This window comes from Mesoplodon densirostris, chromosome 2, assembly GCF_025265405.1.
Source record: "Mesoplodon densirostris isolate mMesDen1 chromosome 2, mMesDen1 primary haplotype, whole genome shotgun sequence".
In the NCBI taxonomy this organism is placed as follows: domain Eukaryota; kingdom Metazoa; phylum Chordata; class Mammalia; order Artiodactyla; family Ziphiidae; genus Mesoplodon; species Mesoplodon densirostris.
In genome coordinates, this window is record NC_082662.1 from 115,459,045 (window position 1) to 115,476,289 (window position 17,245).

At 51.7% G+C, this 17,245-nt stretch overlaps 1 protein-coding gene across 1 annotated transcript; it reads right to left on the reverse strand.

The window, feature by feature from the left end:
- Window positions 1-1,796: 1,796 nt before the first annotated feature.
- PKLR (pyruvate kinase L/R) lies at window positions 1,797-9,412 on the reverse strand. The gene is made up of 11 exons (XM_060088187.1): window positions 9,313-9,412; window positions 8,085-8,267; window positions 5,816-5,907; window positions 5,587-5,718; window positions 5,251-5,437; window positions 4,631-4,901; window positions 4,358-4,508; window positions 3,899-4,051; window positions 3,638-3,804; window positions 2,530-2,711; window positions 1,797-1,903 (listed from the first exon to the last, which is right to left on the reverse strand). Exons 1-11 carry the CDS (start codon window positions 9,410-9,412, stop codon window positions 1,797-1,799), a joined length of 1,725 nt encoding a protein of 574 aa, XP_059944170.1.
- Window positions 9,413-17,245: the final 7,833 nt, after the last annotated feature.

Here is a 17,245-nt window from a genome sequence, read left to right on the forward strand (position 1 = left end):
CAAGGCACTGTACCAGATGCTGTATGTCTCCACTGCCAAGTAGAAGTGACTCCAAGCCCTCTGATGAGGGTATTCCCCTAGCCATGGTCCTGCCAGGTGCAGGCCTGGGCCCATGATCCCACCTTCCTAAGCACAAGTACTTGCCACCACCATCACTGCCAAGTAACTAGATGTCTCTGTTTTCCTGCCCATGACCTTGCAGGTTCTGCCTGGCATGGTTATCATCCTGTCCGCTAGCATAGCTGGGCACTGCCAATTACCTGTCCCCCCTCTGCTGTCAACCAATGTCTTGGGTCCCTGGTGTGGGCATCCAGCTTTACTGCCATGCGTGGACCCTCCCTGTCTATACCCCCCGAGTGGGAACACACATCTCCTGACAAGTTCCTTGCACTCTCTGTCTCTGTGGTAGAACTGCCTTTTTGTAAACTGGGAGCCACCTCCTCCCTATGCCCCTGTCCCAGTGATGACCCCCTTGAAGCTAAGGGATTGTTGACACCCCCTTATTTAGTGTGCCAGCGTAGATTCCCCCCAGGTTGGGGGCAAGTGAATCCTTAGATGGAATTTTTTCTTTCCTTGCTCCCTTCCTTATTTATTTACTCTTATTTATTCAATCATTTAATAATTGTATTTATTCACTCATTTGCTAATTTTATTTATTATCAATTCATTTTATTTACCCATTCATTTATCCATCCCTCCCGTCCCCTCCTGGTAGGGAGACAGGAATGGGCAGAGCCCTCCATGCCAGCTCTTGTGGTCCTCGCCCAACTCCCATCAGTGGCAATACTTGAGCCCTTTTTTTTTCCTTTCTACTGAGTTTGCTGCTGGTGCAAGAGTAAGGGGAGGGCCCGAGGTATCCAAGCCTGGGGAAGGGCAGGCTAGCCAGTACCTCTGCCTTCTCAGGGACAAGAGAAACCCCCTACCCCACCCCTCTGTCCCCACACCTACTCTACAGCATCACAGAATGAGGGGCCAGGACCCTAAATCTCCTTTTCTCCTGGGTGGGCAGTTCTGGGGTTCTGGTTGTGTGGGAGAGGTTTTATATTGCTTCCAAACACCTGGGTTTAAAAAGAAAATAGAGATACTTGTTTTGGCTCCTGGCTTGTGTGTGGGAACAAAGCGGGCATTCTGGGGTACAGGAGGAGGTAGGAGGGCACCTGACCCAGTAAGGCATGAGGTGGGTATGAGAGCAGCCAGGGAGCGGCCTGCAAGCCTAGAGGTGGTAGAGACAGTGACGGGATGAGCCCGCCTGGCTCTCGGGGCTCCCCGCCTTCCATCTACCCTAGCTTCCCCAAAAGGGTGGTGCTTTGATATCACTGACAGTGACAATGAAGAAAGAGGTGGCACTCTCCTCGGGGGATGCCCAGATTATCATGAGGACCACATATGAGAACGTCAAACTGCATGGATGTGAAATATTTTTTTAAATAGAGATTTTGTGGAGACTGTGGACATGACTGTCCTGTTCCCTTCACCTCTGCCCCCAGGTACAGGAAGACTAGGGGAATAGAATTAATCAGTTAAGCTGGATTAAAGGCTCAGAGTATTTTAGGGACCAGTTGAGAGTATCAGATGCAGGGAATGTACCATTGGTGCTGTTGGATGGCCAGGGCTTAATTGGATACAGACGTTCAAGGCCTGTGCGAAATGGAGAGGGGGAGGGGGCACCCTGGATGGCAGATGTGGCCTAGGGTAGGGAGGATTGGGAGTAGAGAAGACTTAGAGGTGGGGCGGTAGGAGGGAGCAGAAAGGAGGGATGGGTCCAGGGCTGGCTCGGTCAGAGGAGGAGGGGCACCTCAGGTTACGCTCAGCACCCGCATAATGTTGGTATAGCCGGAGCCCGGTCGCCAGCCTGTCACCACAATCACCAGGTCCCCAAAACGGAGGAAGCCACGGAGCTTTCCTGGGAAGAGGAAGGGGAGAAGATGCTAATCAGCCATTGAGGAGCCCAGGCCAGCCCTGTAATGAGAACGAGCTACCATCCTTCGCCTCTTCAAGCCCACTCGGTAGGGAATGAGGGGCCTGAGGCAAACTGTACCATGTGTCCCACAGGTGGCACCGCAGGAATGTGACCACTGTAGTATATCAGAGCTGCACGTATGCCCGTGGGGTGGCATGTTGCTAAGTAGCAAGTCTACCTGTGTTGCTATGCTGATAGGAAGAAGTGGGGTATGAGCATAGCCAATTGTCAATTAGACTTTAGTTGCAGCTGCAGGGGACTGGGCTCCCCTTTCTCTTTTCACCTCTTGCTCCTTGGGTCAGGCCTGGCTCTAGCCACCTGGTGCAGGCAGCAGCTGCTCCGACTTCTTAGGGACGGCCCTGACCCCTGACCTCTCCCTCTGCCCTCCTCTCTCAGCACGTTCCCCCCACCCCTGGAAGCCCAAATATCTCCGTCTTAGTGAATCTCACAGAGAAAATCTGGGACCAGAGGAGAGAGGCAAGGCCCTTTTGGGTGGGTGTGGGGCGTGGGGTTGGAGGACTGATGATACAAATCCAGGGATGGATGGGGAAGGAGTTTAGGTGGCTCACCACTTTCAATGCCAAATTGGACTCGGCGATCCACATCGTCTGCCCAGATGGCCTCTGGAGGTTCACAGTAGAGCACAGGGAAGACTCCTCGGCACAGGTGGGCCTGGCGGGCAGCCTGGGCAGAGCGGGTGACAGCAATGACTGCTGCCCGAGGTCGGTACCGCGACAGAAGCTGGGCTGAGCTGAAGGAGGCGGACAAGGTCAGCCCAGAAGAGTGAAAGAGTGTTGGGTTCTGGTTCCAGGTGACAGCAATAAGCTGTGTGACCCTAGGTAAGTCATCATATTTTTCTGGGCCTTAGTTTTCTCACCCGTAAAGTGGGTATAAGAATACCCACCTTTCTTACCACACAAGGAAGATACGAGATGATTTTTTTAAAATATCAAATGAGGGCTTCCCTGGTGGCGCAGTGGTTGGGAGTCCGCCTGCCAATGCAGGGGACACGGGTTCGTGCCCCGGTCTGGGAAGATCCCACATGCCGCGGAGCGGCTGGGCCCGTGAGCCATGGCCGCTGAGCCTGCGCGTCCGGAGCCTGCGCATCCGGAGCCTGTGCTCCGCAACGGGAGAGGCCACAACAGTGAGAGGCCCGCGTACAGCAAAAAAAAAATATCAAATGAGATAAGGAGAAACTGCTTTGAAAAACAGAAAACCTTTCTGGGAATGCACCTTTATATAGAACTTAACTTACAAATGTCTCTTGTTAATCCTCACAACCCCATGAACAAATGGAGGAGGCTTACAGAGCCTGGGTGACTTACCCAAGGTATCACAGCTAAGTTTCAGGGCAAAGACTTGAACTCAGACCTTCTGGGCCCTTCTGCAACACCCCAGCATTGTAAGGCTTTGTGGGCTAAATGCAGAGGACCTGCCTCTGAGCCCTAGGAGCCTAAATGGCCTGCGAGCCAATGCATCCAGTGATGTCACCTTACCCTTCCAACCCCCTGGGGTTCACAGGTACAATTCCTGGTGTGCTTCAAGATCTGCCTCTCTAGGCCTCCAGCTCCCATAGCTGCCTGTCCTCTGATGATGAGACAAAACCCAAGCCTGGGGCCCATCCCAGCCTGCCCTTGGCCCAAAGCCCTGTCTTGGCGTTCCCGGTGTCCCCCTCACCGGCCAGTTGTGGTCAGCACGATGATGGCAGCAGCACAGCACTTGAAGGCAGCCTCCACGGCGCCAATAGCGGTGACCTCGGTGGGATCCCGGCTCAGTGGTGCCGCCCGGCGCAGCTCCTCAAAGAGCTGCCGGTGGTACACGGCAGCCTCTGCCTCCCGGGCAATCTGTGGGCACCAGGGGGTCAGGCTGGGCAAGGCTATTCAGACCTGGAAGGGATGTGGTTTTCCAGCCCGTTTGCCTTGCATTCTGAGCTCCTACCGCATGCTGCATCTTTACAGCCTCCACAGGAAAGTTGCCTTTGGCAGTCTCCCCCGACAGCATGATGCAGTCTGCCCCATCCAGCACAGCGTTGGCCACATCACTCGTCTCTGCCCGGGTTGGCCGGGGCTTAGTGATCATGCTCTCCAGCATCTGGGGGACATCTGGATGTCAGAGCTGTAGGAGTCATACTCTGACTGGGGACCCTGCCCTGAACTACTTCTCGGAGTCCCACACTCTCTCAGGGCCCCTAAAGCCAGGGTCACACTCACAGACTATGTGACCCTGGCTATTCAGTTTCCTCATCTGAAAATGGGGGTCACAGTATCTCTTCCTAGCTTCGTTGTTTGAGGGTCAAACACTGGACAGCAAAACGTGCCAGAGACCTAAGGTGTGGGTATTCACCTTCAGGTGTCCCCAGACCCACAGAGGGCCCTGCCCCCAGGGCTCATTCCAGACCTGTGTAGCACAGACAACGGGCTTTCCCGCCAAGTTGCAACGGCCAATCATCATCTTCTGAGCCAGGAAAACCTTCTCGGCTGGGATCTCAATGCCCAGGTCACCCCGTGCCACCATAATGCCGTCGCTCACCTCCAGGATTTCATCAAACCTGGGCGGTTGGGGGAGTCAGGGCTGGGGAAGAGCCAGGAGATGCCAGGGAGAGGCAGGCAGGAGAAGGGGAGGGGCGATGGGGATGGGTAGGGCGTGATGGGAACAAAGACCAAGGCTCACTTCTTCACGCCTTCGTGGTTCTCGATTTTGCTAATGATCTTGATGCCCTGTCCTTCCGGCCCCAGAGCAGCCCGGACGGCAGTAACGTCGCTGGCTCTCCGCACAAAGGAGGCAAAGACGATGTCCACGCCATGCTCCACCCCGAAGCGCAGGTCCTGGACATCTTGCTCGGACAGCCCGGGCAGGTCCACCTGGGTCCCCGGCAAGTTCACGCCCTTCCGGCTGCCCAGGACACCGCCGTTCTCCACTTGGGTCTCCAGCCCCTCTGGACCTACGGGCATGGAAAGAGTCAGCTAAGGTCAGGGGTGAGGCCGGGGGCTTAGTTACGGCAGCGGGAACACGAGGATTGGACCCCCCAAGAGAGCCGAACCATGTCCTCTTCGTTTCTTGGTCCTCGGCCTGGGCTCTGAACCGAATAGGCACAGGACGGACTTCTGTGGAAGAAACTACTAACCCGCCAGTCCAGCCCCAACCCAGGGTGAGCCCAGGAGTCTGGATGCCGGGGGCTCGCAGGACGGGTGGCCAGGGGAAGGTGTGGTGGGTGTGAAGGGCGAATGCGGGAGCCAAAAGGAAGAGAGTGCGCGCATTGCGTAGGGCCAGAGCGGGAGGCGCATCCGCACCGATTTTCGTGACCTCTAGGGAGATGAGCCCGTCGTCAATGTAGATGCGGCCCCCCACCGGCACGACCTGGACAATATTGGCGTAGTCCACCCACACGGTGTTCGCGTCCCCCCGCGTCCGGAACGCCGGGTCCACAGTCACCAGCACGTGGGAGCCCTTCACTAGCTCCACTTCCGACGCAGGGCCCTAGGGGCGGCGCCAGAGGAGGACTGAGTTCTGCCTGCCTCGGTGGGGGCCGGCCCCTCCCCATGCTCCGCCCTACGGGCAACTGCCTCCGCGCCGCACCGCCCCCTTCCCGGTCCCCAAGACTGGGCGGGTCGCAGGTCGTCTCTCACCCCCTGCAGGATCCCAGTGCGTATCTCCGGTCCCTTGGTGTCCAGAGCGATGGCCACGGGTCGGTAGCTGAGCGGGGAAGTTGCAAAGCTCTCCACCGCCTCCCGGACGTTGGCGATGGATTCAGCATGGTACTGGGGATGGGAACAGAGGGAGGATTTCAGGGGAAGGTGGCCGGGACCCTGGGGCATCCTCTAGCCCCGCCCGCCTCCCCGCGGCCCCGCCCTGAACCTCATGGGAGCCGTGGGAGAAGTTGAGTCTCGCAATGTTCATCCCGGCCCTGATCATCTCCTTGAGGCGCTCCACGGAGCGAGATGCCGGCCCTGGAACCAGAGATCCCACTCAGACAACTCTCTTCCCAAACCTGAGAGACAGGTGAACCCATCACCACCCTCAGAGCTGCCCCAGGCCATAGAAGTACTGTTACCTGACCTTTGTTCCCTGACGCCACCCCTACTCGCAGGTCAGAAACTCCGTTCCCCTCTCCAGCTAACACAAGCCTCCTTGCACTGTGAGGCCCTAGAAAGGTGGGCTCAGCCAGGCCTGAGGTAACTGTGTTGGCAGTGATGTTAAGTGTTGCGGTGTGGGGGTAACCCCAGCGTAGGAGAAGGGGGTGGGTGCCAGGTGAGGGCATTTGGGGTACCAGGCTTTAGAGCTGAGAGGCCTCATATCGGACTGGGGAGAGTCGAGTTCTATCCCATCCCTGCTCTGCTGATAGGACGGCTGTGTAACTGAGACCCAGTTGACCAACCTCTCCAGTCCCTCCCTAAAGCCAGTTCTTCCACTTGTGCACTGGGTCTCCTTCTCACCTGCTCAAAAAACAGATTCAGCCATTCCCCAGTCCTCTGTGTCATCAGTGTTTTCCTTTTTTGTTAGGTCATTCCCATCAACATGTAAACCTGCTGTTATTTTTCATCCAAAAAAAGAAAAATCTCCTAATCCCAGTTCCCCCTCTAGCTACAGCCCTATTCCTTTGCTTGCCTTCACAGCAAAATTCACTGCAAGAGTTATCTCTGTACTTGCTGCCTCCAATTCCCCTCCCCCTATTCTCCTCGTACCCACTCTCCACTACATCTGTTCTTGTCAAGGTCACCGAAAACCTCTGTGTTGTTGCTAAATCTAATGGTCAGTTCTCAGTCCTCATCTTAGCTGGTCCATCAGCAGCATTTGACACACATCCTTGATGTCCCTTCTTCTCTTGGCCTCCAGGACACCACCCTCTCTTGGTTTATTCCTACCTCACTGGCTGCTCCTTCTCAGCCTCTCTTGCTCTTTAACCCCCTTAACATTAGATGCTCCTTTTACCTTCACTCCCTTGGTGGTCTCAACTAGTCTCATGGCTTTAAATACCATCAATATGCCGACAGCTCCCAAATTTATGTCTCCAGTTCAGACCCCTTTCCCAAACCCAGAGTTGTGTATCTGATTGCCTACTCTGTACCACACTTGCATGTCTAATATGCTTCTCAAACTCAACATGCCTCAAACTGAACTGATCTCCTCCCCCCTAAACCTTTCCACCACAGCCTTTCCTGCTCAGTTGATAATGCATTTGTCTAGTCCCTCACATCAAAAACCTGGGAGTAATCTTTGACTCCTTTTCACCCTCACCCCCACCCCATATCCAATCCATCATATTCTGTTGGCTCTACCTTCAAAATACATTCAGAATCTGATCACTTCTCACCAGCTCCACTGCCACCACCTGTTCTAAACCAGAAATACTGTAGCAGCAGCTTCTGCCCTCGCCCCCACCCCCAATCTATTTTCAAATATTGCAGCCAGGGTGGTTCTGTTAAGACATAAGTAAGAGCATGTCATTGCCCTGCTCAAAACTCTGCAGTAGTTTCCCATCATACTTGGAGGAAAACTCAACTCAGATTCTGAAAATGGTCTGCAAAGCCCTACATGATTTTCCCCTTCCCCCAGCTTCTTCATTTCTGCTACTCTTCCCCTTGATGGTTTCCATCCTCCTTGACTTAGGGCCTTGGCGTTGACTGTTCCCTTTGCCTAGAAATCTCTTCCCCCAGACATCTGCATGGCTCATTTTCTCATCTCCCTCAAGTCTTTGCTCAGGTCTAATTTTCTCAACAATGGCTACCCTGACTCTCTATTAGGACTGCAACTTCCCTCCTGCCCTTGCATCCTCATGCCCCTTACCATCCTTGATTTTTCTTTTCTTTTTTTTGTTTTCCATAGTACTTATCATACTAAAGAATCCCCTTATTTTTAAAAATAATTTATTATGTTTATTAATTATTGTCCCACCCAGCTAGATTGTCAGCTCCCCAAGGGTAGGGATCTTTGTCTGTTTATTTTGTTTCACTGATCTACTCCCAGGACCCAGAAGCTTGTCTACCAAGAGCTCAACAAATATTTGTCGAATGAATGACCTCAGTCAAACAGGGAGAAGTCTCAAAGGACACAAAAGATGAGGAAGCACCTTGAGAAACACCCAAGAGGCCCTGTGATGCTGCAGGAGCAGATAGAGGGCGCTTACCAATGGTGGCAATGATGCTGGTACTGCGAGCGGCCACAGGCTCGGAGTCGATGTCCAGCAAGCAGAGGTGTTCCAGGAAGGTGTCTGCCATAGCAGCTGGCAGCTGCTGCTGCTGGAAGAAGGAAGTGCCTAGCTCCTGGGTCAGCTGGGCCACACTAGCCCGCCGCAGGTACCCCGCTGGTCCTGCAGTAGAAGGGGGGCTGCGTGAGCATCTGCTTCTTCTCCCCATTCTTTCATCTCAGCACAGTCTCTATTCCTTCCCTTGGTTCTCCAGTTTTTGTTGAGTCTTCTTATGAGCTGGGCATTATGCATACATTATCTTGTTTAGTCTCAAGGGTGCTAGGAAGCAGGTACTGTTAAATGCTCTGTAATTATCCCCATTTTATAGGTAAGGAAACAGAGGCTGAGAAAGTTTAAATAAATTGCCCAAGGTCGTACAGTTCTAACTAACAGAGATGGGATTCCCATCCAGGTCTGACTAACTCCAGGCTCAAGTTCTTGATCACCCAGCTATCTGATCCCTCACAACCCCCGACTTCTTGCCCTTTAGCTGCTGACTTCTCTCAGCCTCAGCAACCCCTTGATATCTAGTTCACAGTGGCCCCTCATTTCCAGGCCGAGAATCACCCAGTTTCCTCTCCTAAGGTCCCTGTATTCTTCCTTCCAACCCCGGGCAAGTGGCTGGCCTCCCACCACCCCCCCGCACCCTGAGTTTCCTCAGCCCCTTCAGTGCTACTCCAGGTCCTGAGGTCCCAGTAGCTTGACCCAGCCCAGCCCAGACGAAGAGGAGCCCCACTGCCGGCCGCACCCTCCATGCCACTGCACGCCTGTCTATCTCTGGGGGTCTGATCCACACTGTCAAGCTGTCAGAGGCATGAGGCCCAGCTGGGCTGGGGATCAGTTCTGCATCCAGTTCTGGTTAAAGTGTTACCAGTGTCTCCCTTGTCACTGGAAGCCCTGTGCACCAGGGGCCAGAGTCCAGGAACCATGAGACTACCCCGTGGCTCCCATGCTGCGGGCTCCCCTCTGCCCTGCCTACTGGGGCTGGGAGAAGAAGCCCAGACCAGGGTCCATAAATTAACACAGGGGAGACTCTGATGAACACAGATCCTCCCCAAATACCTCATAGCCAGCAGCAGATATGGATCATTTGTACATCCCCACCCCACTCCTGATTTCTACCCTCATTTTCCCCTTCTCTTCAATGGCATCTGTGGCCCCTTCTTACCTCCTGGAGCCCCAATCAGGATGGACTTTGCTAAATCCCTTTGGGACTTAAAGATCCATGACCAAAGCCACATGGGTCGCATGTTGTCTTGCACTGACATGCTTCCAAAATGTGGAGGTGGGGCTGCCCGGACTGTGGAGAGAGAGGGGGAGAGGATATCAAAACTGCTGGTCTTATCGAAGGGCGCCAGAGAAAAGAAAAGGGGCACACCCAATAGGCCACCCCTGTCCCCACACAGAGTCCCTCCCCCAGACCTGCTGGCTCTCTGCCCCTGTATTCTGGCATCCCCCCCTCTCTCATCCATTTTTCCTGATAAATTTTCAATCCATTCACACTGTCCGATCATCAACCTGAAGAGAGATTTTTTTTTTTTTTTTTTTTTGCCAGTGATATGGTCCCTTTTTTTGTACTTTACTGAAGTTAGTCCTAGATGAATCTAGGAAGCAGGGGATCTAGGGTAGGGACGGGAGGCTGAAGAATGGGGATAGGGAGCATTTTGATTATGTAGTGGGATTCTCTGGAAGGGCTCTGATAGCATCACTGTCATTATCACGTTGGCTACCATTTGCTCATTGACCACCTGCAATATTTGTTGAGCACCTACTCTGTGCCAGGTCCCGAAGATACAGTGGTGAGCAAAACATACAGAGCCTGTACCCTTCTGTGGAATTTATAATTTGGTGGGGAGACAGGCTATAAACAAGTGTCAAACAAATAAATATATAACTACATGCTTTGTAAGTTCTATGAAGGAATGAATCAGGGTGCTGGGACAAAGAAGCAAGTGAGGAGAAGGGGGGGATGTATTTTTTTTTAATATTTATTTATTTGTCTGCACAGGGTCTTAGTTGGCGCACACAGGATCTTTGTTGCAAGGTGAGGGACCTTTGTTGCAGCATGGGGGATCTAGTTCCCTGACCAGGGATCAAACCCGGGCCCCCTGCATTAGGAGCTCAGAGTCTTAACCACTGGACCACCAGGGAAGTCCAGATAGGGGGATGTATTCTATTTTATTTATTTATTTTTGGCTGTACTGGGTCTTCGTTGCTGTGTGCGGGCTTTCTCTAGTTGCAGTGAGCGGGGACTACTCTTCATTGCGGTGCGTGGGCTTCTCATTGCGGTGGCTTCTCTTTGTTGCAGAGCACAGGCTCTAGGCGCGCGGGCTTCAGTAGTTGTGGCTCACGGGTCCTAGAGTGCAGGCTTAGTAGTTGTGCGCCATGGGCTTAGTTGCTCCGCGGCATGTGGGATCTTCCCGGACCAGGGCTCGAACCCGTGTCCCCTGCATTGGCAGGCAGATTCTTAACCACTGCGCCACCAGGGAAATCCCGGGGCATGTATTTTAGATGAGGGGGTTGGGGAAGGCCTCTTTGAAGTGATCATATTTAAGCTGAGATTTGAAGGAGGAGAAGGAGCCAGTGGGGACAATTTGGAGCAGAGTTTTCTGAGGGGTTGGAAATAATATATGCCAAGGCTCCAAGGAAGGAAAAAGCCTGGTGCTAAAGAGAGGGCAAGCTGCAGTGAGGCCTTGAGCCTGGGGTAGAGGGGTGTGGTCCCTGGTGAAACTGGGGACTGAAGCAGGGCCTTGGAGGGCAGTGGGCTCACCCAGGGAATTGACACCCAAGTGATGCTTTAGAGCCCTTTAGCTGGGTGGGGGAGACCAGACAGTAGGTGTAGCGAGACCAGTGAGGGCTTTTAGGAGTAATCTAGGTGGGAGGACTAGCATAGTGGCAGTAGAAATGGAGAGAGGGAGACAGATTTGAGATGTATTTTGGAGAAAAGCAGACAGGATGGAATGGTGGAGAGATGTGGGGAGAGGGAGAGGGAGGCTTTCATACCTAAAGGATGGCACTGCGGTGTCTGGCCTGAGCAGTTGCGCAGATAGTCGTGCCACTCACTAAGACTAGGGAAGAAAGAGGTTGGCAGGGGAAAACATTCAAGGTTTCTGTTTTAGACAGGTTTAAGTTTGACGTGTCAGTTCATCATTAAAATCAACATGCAGACAGTTGGATATGTTCACTGAGCACTCAGCATATGCTGGAACAGCATTCAAGGCCTCATACACATCCTCTCCTTTTATCATCATGACGATCTAGAAGGAAGGTTGGACTAATAGCCTGTTTCATGTTTTTTTTTTTAATTAAAATTTTTTTTTTGGCCACACTGCGCAGCTTGTGGGATCTTAGTTCCCCGACCAGGGACTGAATCCCGGGCCCTCAGCAGTGAGAGCGCAGAGTCCTAACCACTGGACTGCCAGGGAAGTCCCCTAATAGCCTGTTTTACAGATGAGGGAACAGAGGCTAGCAGGGAGCATTGAGCATCTTCTGTTGCCACTCCAGATCCTTTCTCTACCCTCTCCACTCTGCTCTGTGGCCAGGAGGCTGAAGGCCTTGCCCCATGGCTTCTGTAGGGCTTGGCTGTGGAGAGTGGCACTAGTAGGAGATGAGATGGAGGAGAGTAAGGCTGGGCGTTTACCTGCCCCTCCCCTCGGTGAGGTTGCTGTGGGGCCTGCTGGGGGGCCCTCTCTCTGCAGATTCTAGGAAACATGCTCCCTCCATCTCCTGGGCCCCTGAGGGTGGTAACGAAGCCACTGCTACTAGCTCTGGGGTAATGCACTATCCCTTGTGGTTTACCAACACCCTGCCCATACCTTTGCACATAATCCTCTTATGAAACACTCCTCAAATTAGAGAAAGACTTTGATCTGATACACTTGTCTGGAGCTAAAAATCTTGGCAGCGGTGGAGCTGGGATTCAGGCCCAGACAGTGTGGTTCTAGAGTCTGAGTTGTAACCACTAAGCTCCATTCCTTCCCTCTCAGGACTGTTTCAGTGGAAGAAAAGGGGAGACGCCTCAGACCCTGGTTGGAAAAGAAAGAAAATAGATAGTAGGAAGGACTTCCCGAGGGGGAAGGGGCTTGGGGTCCTAGGCTTTATGTATAGAAGACAGAACAAATAAAGATGGACAAAAGTTGTTACCAGAGTGAACATAATAGACTTCAGGGGCTGGAGACTCAGGCATTGTGCTTGGGGACTGGAGAGGGACATTTAAGGTTGGCCTGACAATTTCGAACTGACTCTAGGACCGGTTGAAAGAACAAAATTCTGAGAGCTCCAAGTCCCAAGCAGCCAATAGGAGGCGGGACTGGTGCCCCAAAGCAGCCCCTGGCCTATCCAGCTGAGGGACGGCGGCTTCAATCTAAAATCAGGCCGCAGAGGAACAACAGTCTGGCTGACCCTGGGTCCACAAGTAACCACGTGAGAGATGGCCTGCATCTGTTACAGGGTCAGGCAGCCCTGAGCAGGAGGCCTGTGGGTGAGAAATCTGGGAGAAGGACTATAACCCTTTAGGATCCAAACAGAATGGGTATACTCAGCTTTGTCAGATACGACCCCTCCCCATCCCCGCAAACACACGCACCCTGACACCTTCAGACACAAGCATGTGACATCAGACACATACACAAGCATGGATGGGGCCCCTACCATGTGCCGTGTCCCATGCAGACTCAGGCTCCCTGCCCAGACTGGGGAGGGGCAGGAATGCTAACAGTAAGGTTTAATAAAGTGTGTCAGGTGGGGTGATGGAGTTGTACACCGGACACAGAGAGCACCAGGAGAGACTGAGCGATGCTGGTGAGGGAGGTCAGGGTGGCTTCACGGAGGTGATACCAGAGCTGTACAGGGTCAAGGACAGAGACTGACCAATGCCGGGACACATGCACACGCGTGTATGCGCACACATGTGCACACACACAAACACCCGCATTCCACCGATGCACACCCCACCCAACCCTAACACACACAGAGTCTACACTCACACCACCAGCACACACTCATACAACAGACTCACACAGACACAGACACACAGGAACCTCACACACTTTTCCTTACAGAGACACACACTCACACACACCCATTTATGCACACTTGAGCTCTCACACATGCACACAAAGTCCAGGCTTTGTCCCCAGCCTAAGGTGGCTTTATTCTGCAAACCAGAGAACACCCACCCTCCTTATCCGGGAAAAGGCCGCCGGAGGCCTGCGAGGGGCGCCCGAGAGCCGCCAGCTGGCACAAGGGCGAGGGCGAGGCCTCTGGGGCGAGGAGGCCCCGGGCCCGCGCCCCCGCCCCCAACCGTGAGCCAGGGTAAGGCGGAGAGACGCTCTGAGGGTCGGTTTCGTCATCTGCAAACCGAGATAATGAACCTTCCGGAGCGCTCCGCGCGATAATGTACGTGGACGTGTGTGAGCACGGCCCGAACAGAGAGCTCGGAATTATTGCTCTTCTTCTCCTGCAAATATGGTGACTCCTCTCCCACTAAAGTCATCAGAATATCGGGGGTGGGGCCCTGCCTTTGTATTTCCAAAAGTGCCATAGAATTTGTCCAAAATGTATTTACATTTATTTGAATAGATATTTGCACAATCTACAAAATTCAGAAGTACAAGGTATAGGTCAAGAGTTTCTTCCTTCCCAACTTCATTCCCCTGCCCAGCCACTCAGTTCCCCCCTGCACGTTACCAGATTTATGAATTTTCTATGTATTCTCCAAGAACTAGATAATGCAGGTACAAACAATATATAATTGTTCCCTTTTTTATTCACGTGGCAGCATGGTACCATCCATACTATTCTGAACTTTTTTTTTCCCCTGCTTAAAGGAGATCTTGAACGCCTTGCATCTGAAGAGAGGCCTCAGTTTTGCTCACAACTTTTGTAATAAACTCCCTGAAGTCCATCCATGGAACCCCTCGTTTGCGTGGGAGGATACTAGCCAGAGAAGAGATGGAGGCAGAGGCCAGTCTAGGCCCATATCTCCTTTTTCTTTTGAAAAAAACTGTGGTAAAATATACATAAGATAAAATTTTAACCATTTTTAGGTGTACAATTCAGTGGCCTTAAGTACATTCACAATGTTGGGTAACCACTACTGTTTATTCCCAAAACTTTTTCATCCACTCAAACAGAAACACTATACCAATTAAACAGTAACTCCCCATTCTTCCCTCTCCCCAGTTCCTGGCAACGTCTATTCTATTTTCTGTCTCTGTGAATTTGACTACTCTAGGTACCTCGTGTAAGTGGAATCATACAGTATTTTTTCTTTTGTGCCTGGCTTATTTTACTTAGCACAATGCCTTCAAGATTCATCCATGTGGTTTCATGTGTCAGAATTTCCTTCGTTTTCAAGGCTGAATAATATTCCATCATCTACATATGCCACACGGTGTTTATCTATTCCTCTGCTGATGGACACTTGGGTTGTTGCTGCCTTTTGACTCTTGTGAACAATGCTGCTATGAGAACATGGGTGTATGGGCCCAGGTCTTTGCCTCCTCCTGGAGCTTTTTGTGGAGGTCTGTCCCATTTGGCCCAGCTCCCATGTTGCATGTGGGGCAGGGCAGAGGGCTCCACTCTGGGGAAAGGAGGGGTGAGTGGAAGAGTCATACACTGAGGTTTGGGGAGGAGGAGGTAGGGGGTGAGAACAGAACACGCTGCTCAACACCCACTAATGTGCCCCAGCACAGTCGTAGTAAAAGCCAAGGTCGTTACAAGACCCTGCTACCTCTCAATCCTCCTCCTCTTGTCCCTTTAATCCAGTCATACTGACCTCCTTGCTGTTTCTCAAACGAGGAAGGTCAACTCCTGCCTCAGAGAGGGCCGCTGCATTTGCAGGTCCCCCTCTATCTGTAGAGAATGCCCTTCCTCTAAGTAAGGAAGCAATACCTTGCTTATTACTTCCTTCTGATTTCTTTCCATGTATCACCTTACCAGTGAGGCCTTCTCTGATCACTCCGTTTAACACTGCAATCTTCCCTTCCCTGCTTTGCTCTCCGTCCCGGCTAGACTTTTATACATTTCACTTGTAAAAAGTGTTCCCACCTCACCTAGAGAATCAGTTTCAGGAGGACAGGGATTTTGTCTGTTTTGTCCACTGCTACACTTCTAGTGCCAAGTAGGTGCTCAATAACTGTGAGTGGTGAATGAGGGGGCCCAGCTCTCTGTGTGACTCAACAGGGCCCAGCCCACCCCAGCCTCTCTCCTGGGCTGCAGACCCTCATATCCAACAGGCGCCCTCTCACCACTGTGGTGGGACCACACCCCACCGGTCAGCCCCCCTGCACCCCCACACCTTCTACTACAGCCAAGTCAACTTCTTTTCTATTCCTTACCCACACCCCATCCTGCACCGCTTCCTCAACTCTCTCTCTGCATCTCGGTGAAACTAGGAGACTCTCACCAGCCACATCTAACATCAGCCAACAAAACCTGTCAATTCCAAACATTTTCCAAATACACCCTCTCTCCATCCTCACTTCCAGGGACGGTGGGCTGCCTCCGCTCATCTATTGCCCAGACTTTTCCTGCCTGGGGTCTCCATCGCTGGTAGGTCCCCACCAGTGCAGCCAGAGTTGTCTGTCTAAAAATCAGTCTGATCAGCCTGCTGTGTTCAAGGACATTACCGACTCATCAGGGCATGTGAAAACCCTTTACTGTCTGGACCCAGATCATTTCTAGCCACATCGCCTCCCCTTCTCCACGCCTCAGCCCACTCCAGCATCCTTACACTCTCTCTCTCTCAGTGCCTTGCCTTTGCACACACAGTTCCCTACACGTTGCCTATTTTCTCTGCTAAACAAAATTCCTATTCAACCACCTAGATTTCACCTCCTCTCTGTCATCGTTAGGTGGGCTTTCTTGTCTCCTTCTTCCATTCAGCTAAATTTAAAACGCACATCAAGAGCTCCTAAAACCATTAGGTTTGGCCACTAAAAGTGGGGTAACCAGGCCTGTGTGTCTCCTGAGAGAATGCAACAGGAGTGAGTACATGCCTCAGAAGAATTCGGATTCTAATGAATCCTCCAACCTAACTACTAGTTTACAGGGAAGTAGAGGAAAGAGTTAAAACAAAGACTTGAGGATGCAATCAGCCCAATCCAGAATATAGGCAATTCTTCCAACAAATGACCCAGTTTCATCAACAATTAAATAGCATGGAAAAGGGGGGAAGGAGGAAGTGTTTATTGAAAAATGACTTAAGACACATACCAACCAAATGCAATGTGTAGACCTGATGTGGATTCTGATTTGAACAAAGCAATGGCAAAAGATGTTTTTGAGACAGTCCAGGAAATCTGAACATGGAACATGGACTGAACAGGAAATCTGAACATTGGGCCTTAGGTTACATTAAAGAATTGACATTAATTTTGTTTGTTGTGTTAAAAATTCCTTATGTATTAGAGATACATCTTGAAGTGTTTATGGGTACAATAATATTGACGTTGGGGGTTTGATTTAAAATATTGCAGCAAAGAAAGGTGTAGTGGTTGGTACAGGGGAAGAAAAGGGAGGTAGTTGGATAAAATCAGATGGACAAAATGTTGGCAATTGTGAAATCTGGGTGACAATTGCATGGAGGCTTAGAATATTTCTCTACTTTTTGATGTATGTTATAAAAACATCAAAATTAATTCCATGCAAATTTATTGTTGGGGCAGACCCTGTGTTATGCTCTGAGAGACAACGACAAAGATGTGTCCCTGTCCTGGAGAAGTTCCAAGCAGTGGAGAAGACAGACAAGAATTCAGGCTCTGACTGTATTTAGTGATCAGTTATGGTTGGGGTAAGCTCTGGGGCCACAAGAAGACAGAGAGGGATACCTAACCCATTGAGGGAAAGTCTCCTAGAGGACTCAGGTTGACTTTTGTAACAAGAGACCACAAACTAGGGGACTTCCCTGGTGGCGCAGTGGTTAAGACTCTGTGCTCCCAATGCAGGGGGCCCAGGTTCAATCCTTGGTCAGGGGACTAGATCCCACATGCATGCGGCAACTGAGTTTGAATGCCACACTAAAGGAGCCCATGTGCCTCAACTAAGGAGCTGCTGAGCTGCAACTAAGACACAGTGCAACTAAGTAAATAAATAAACAA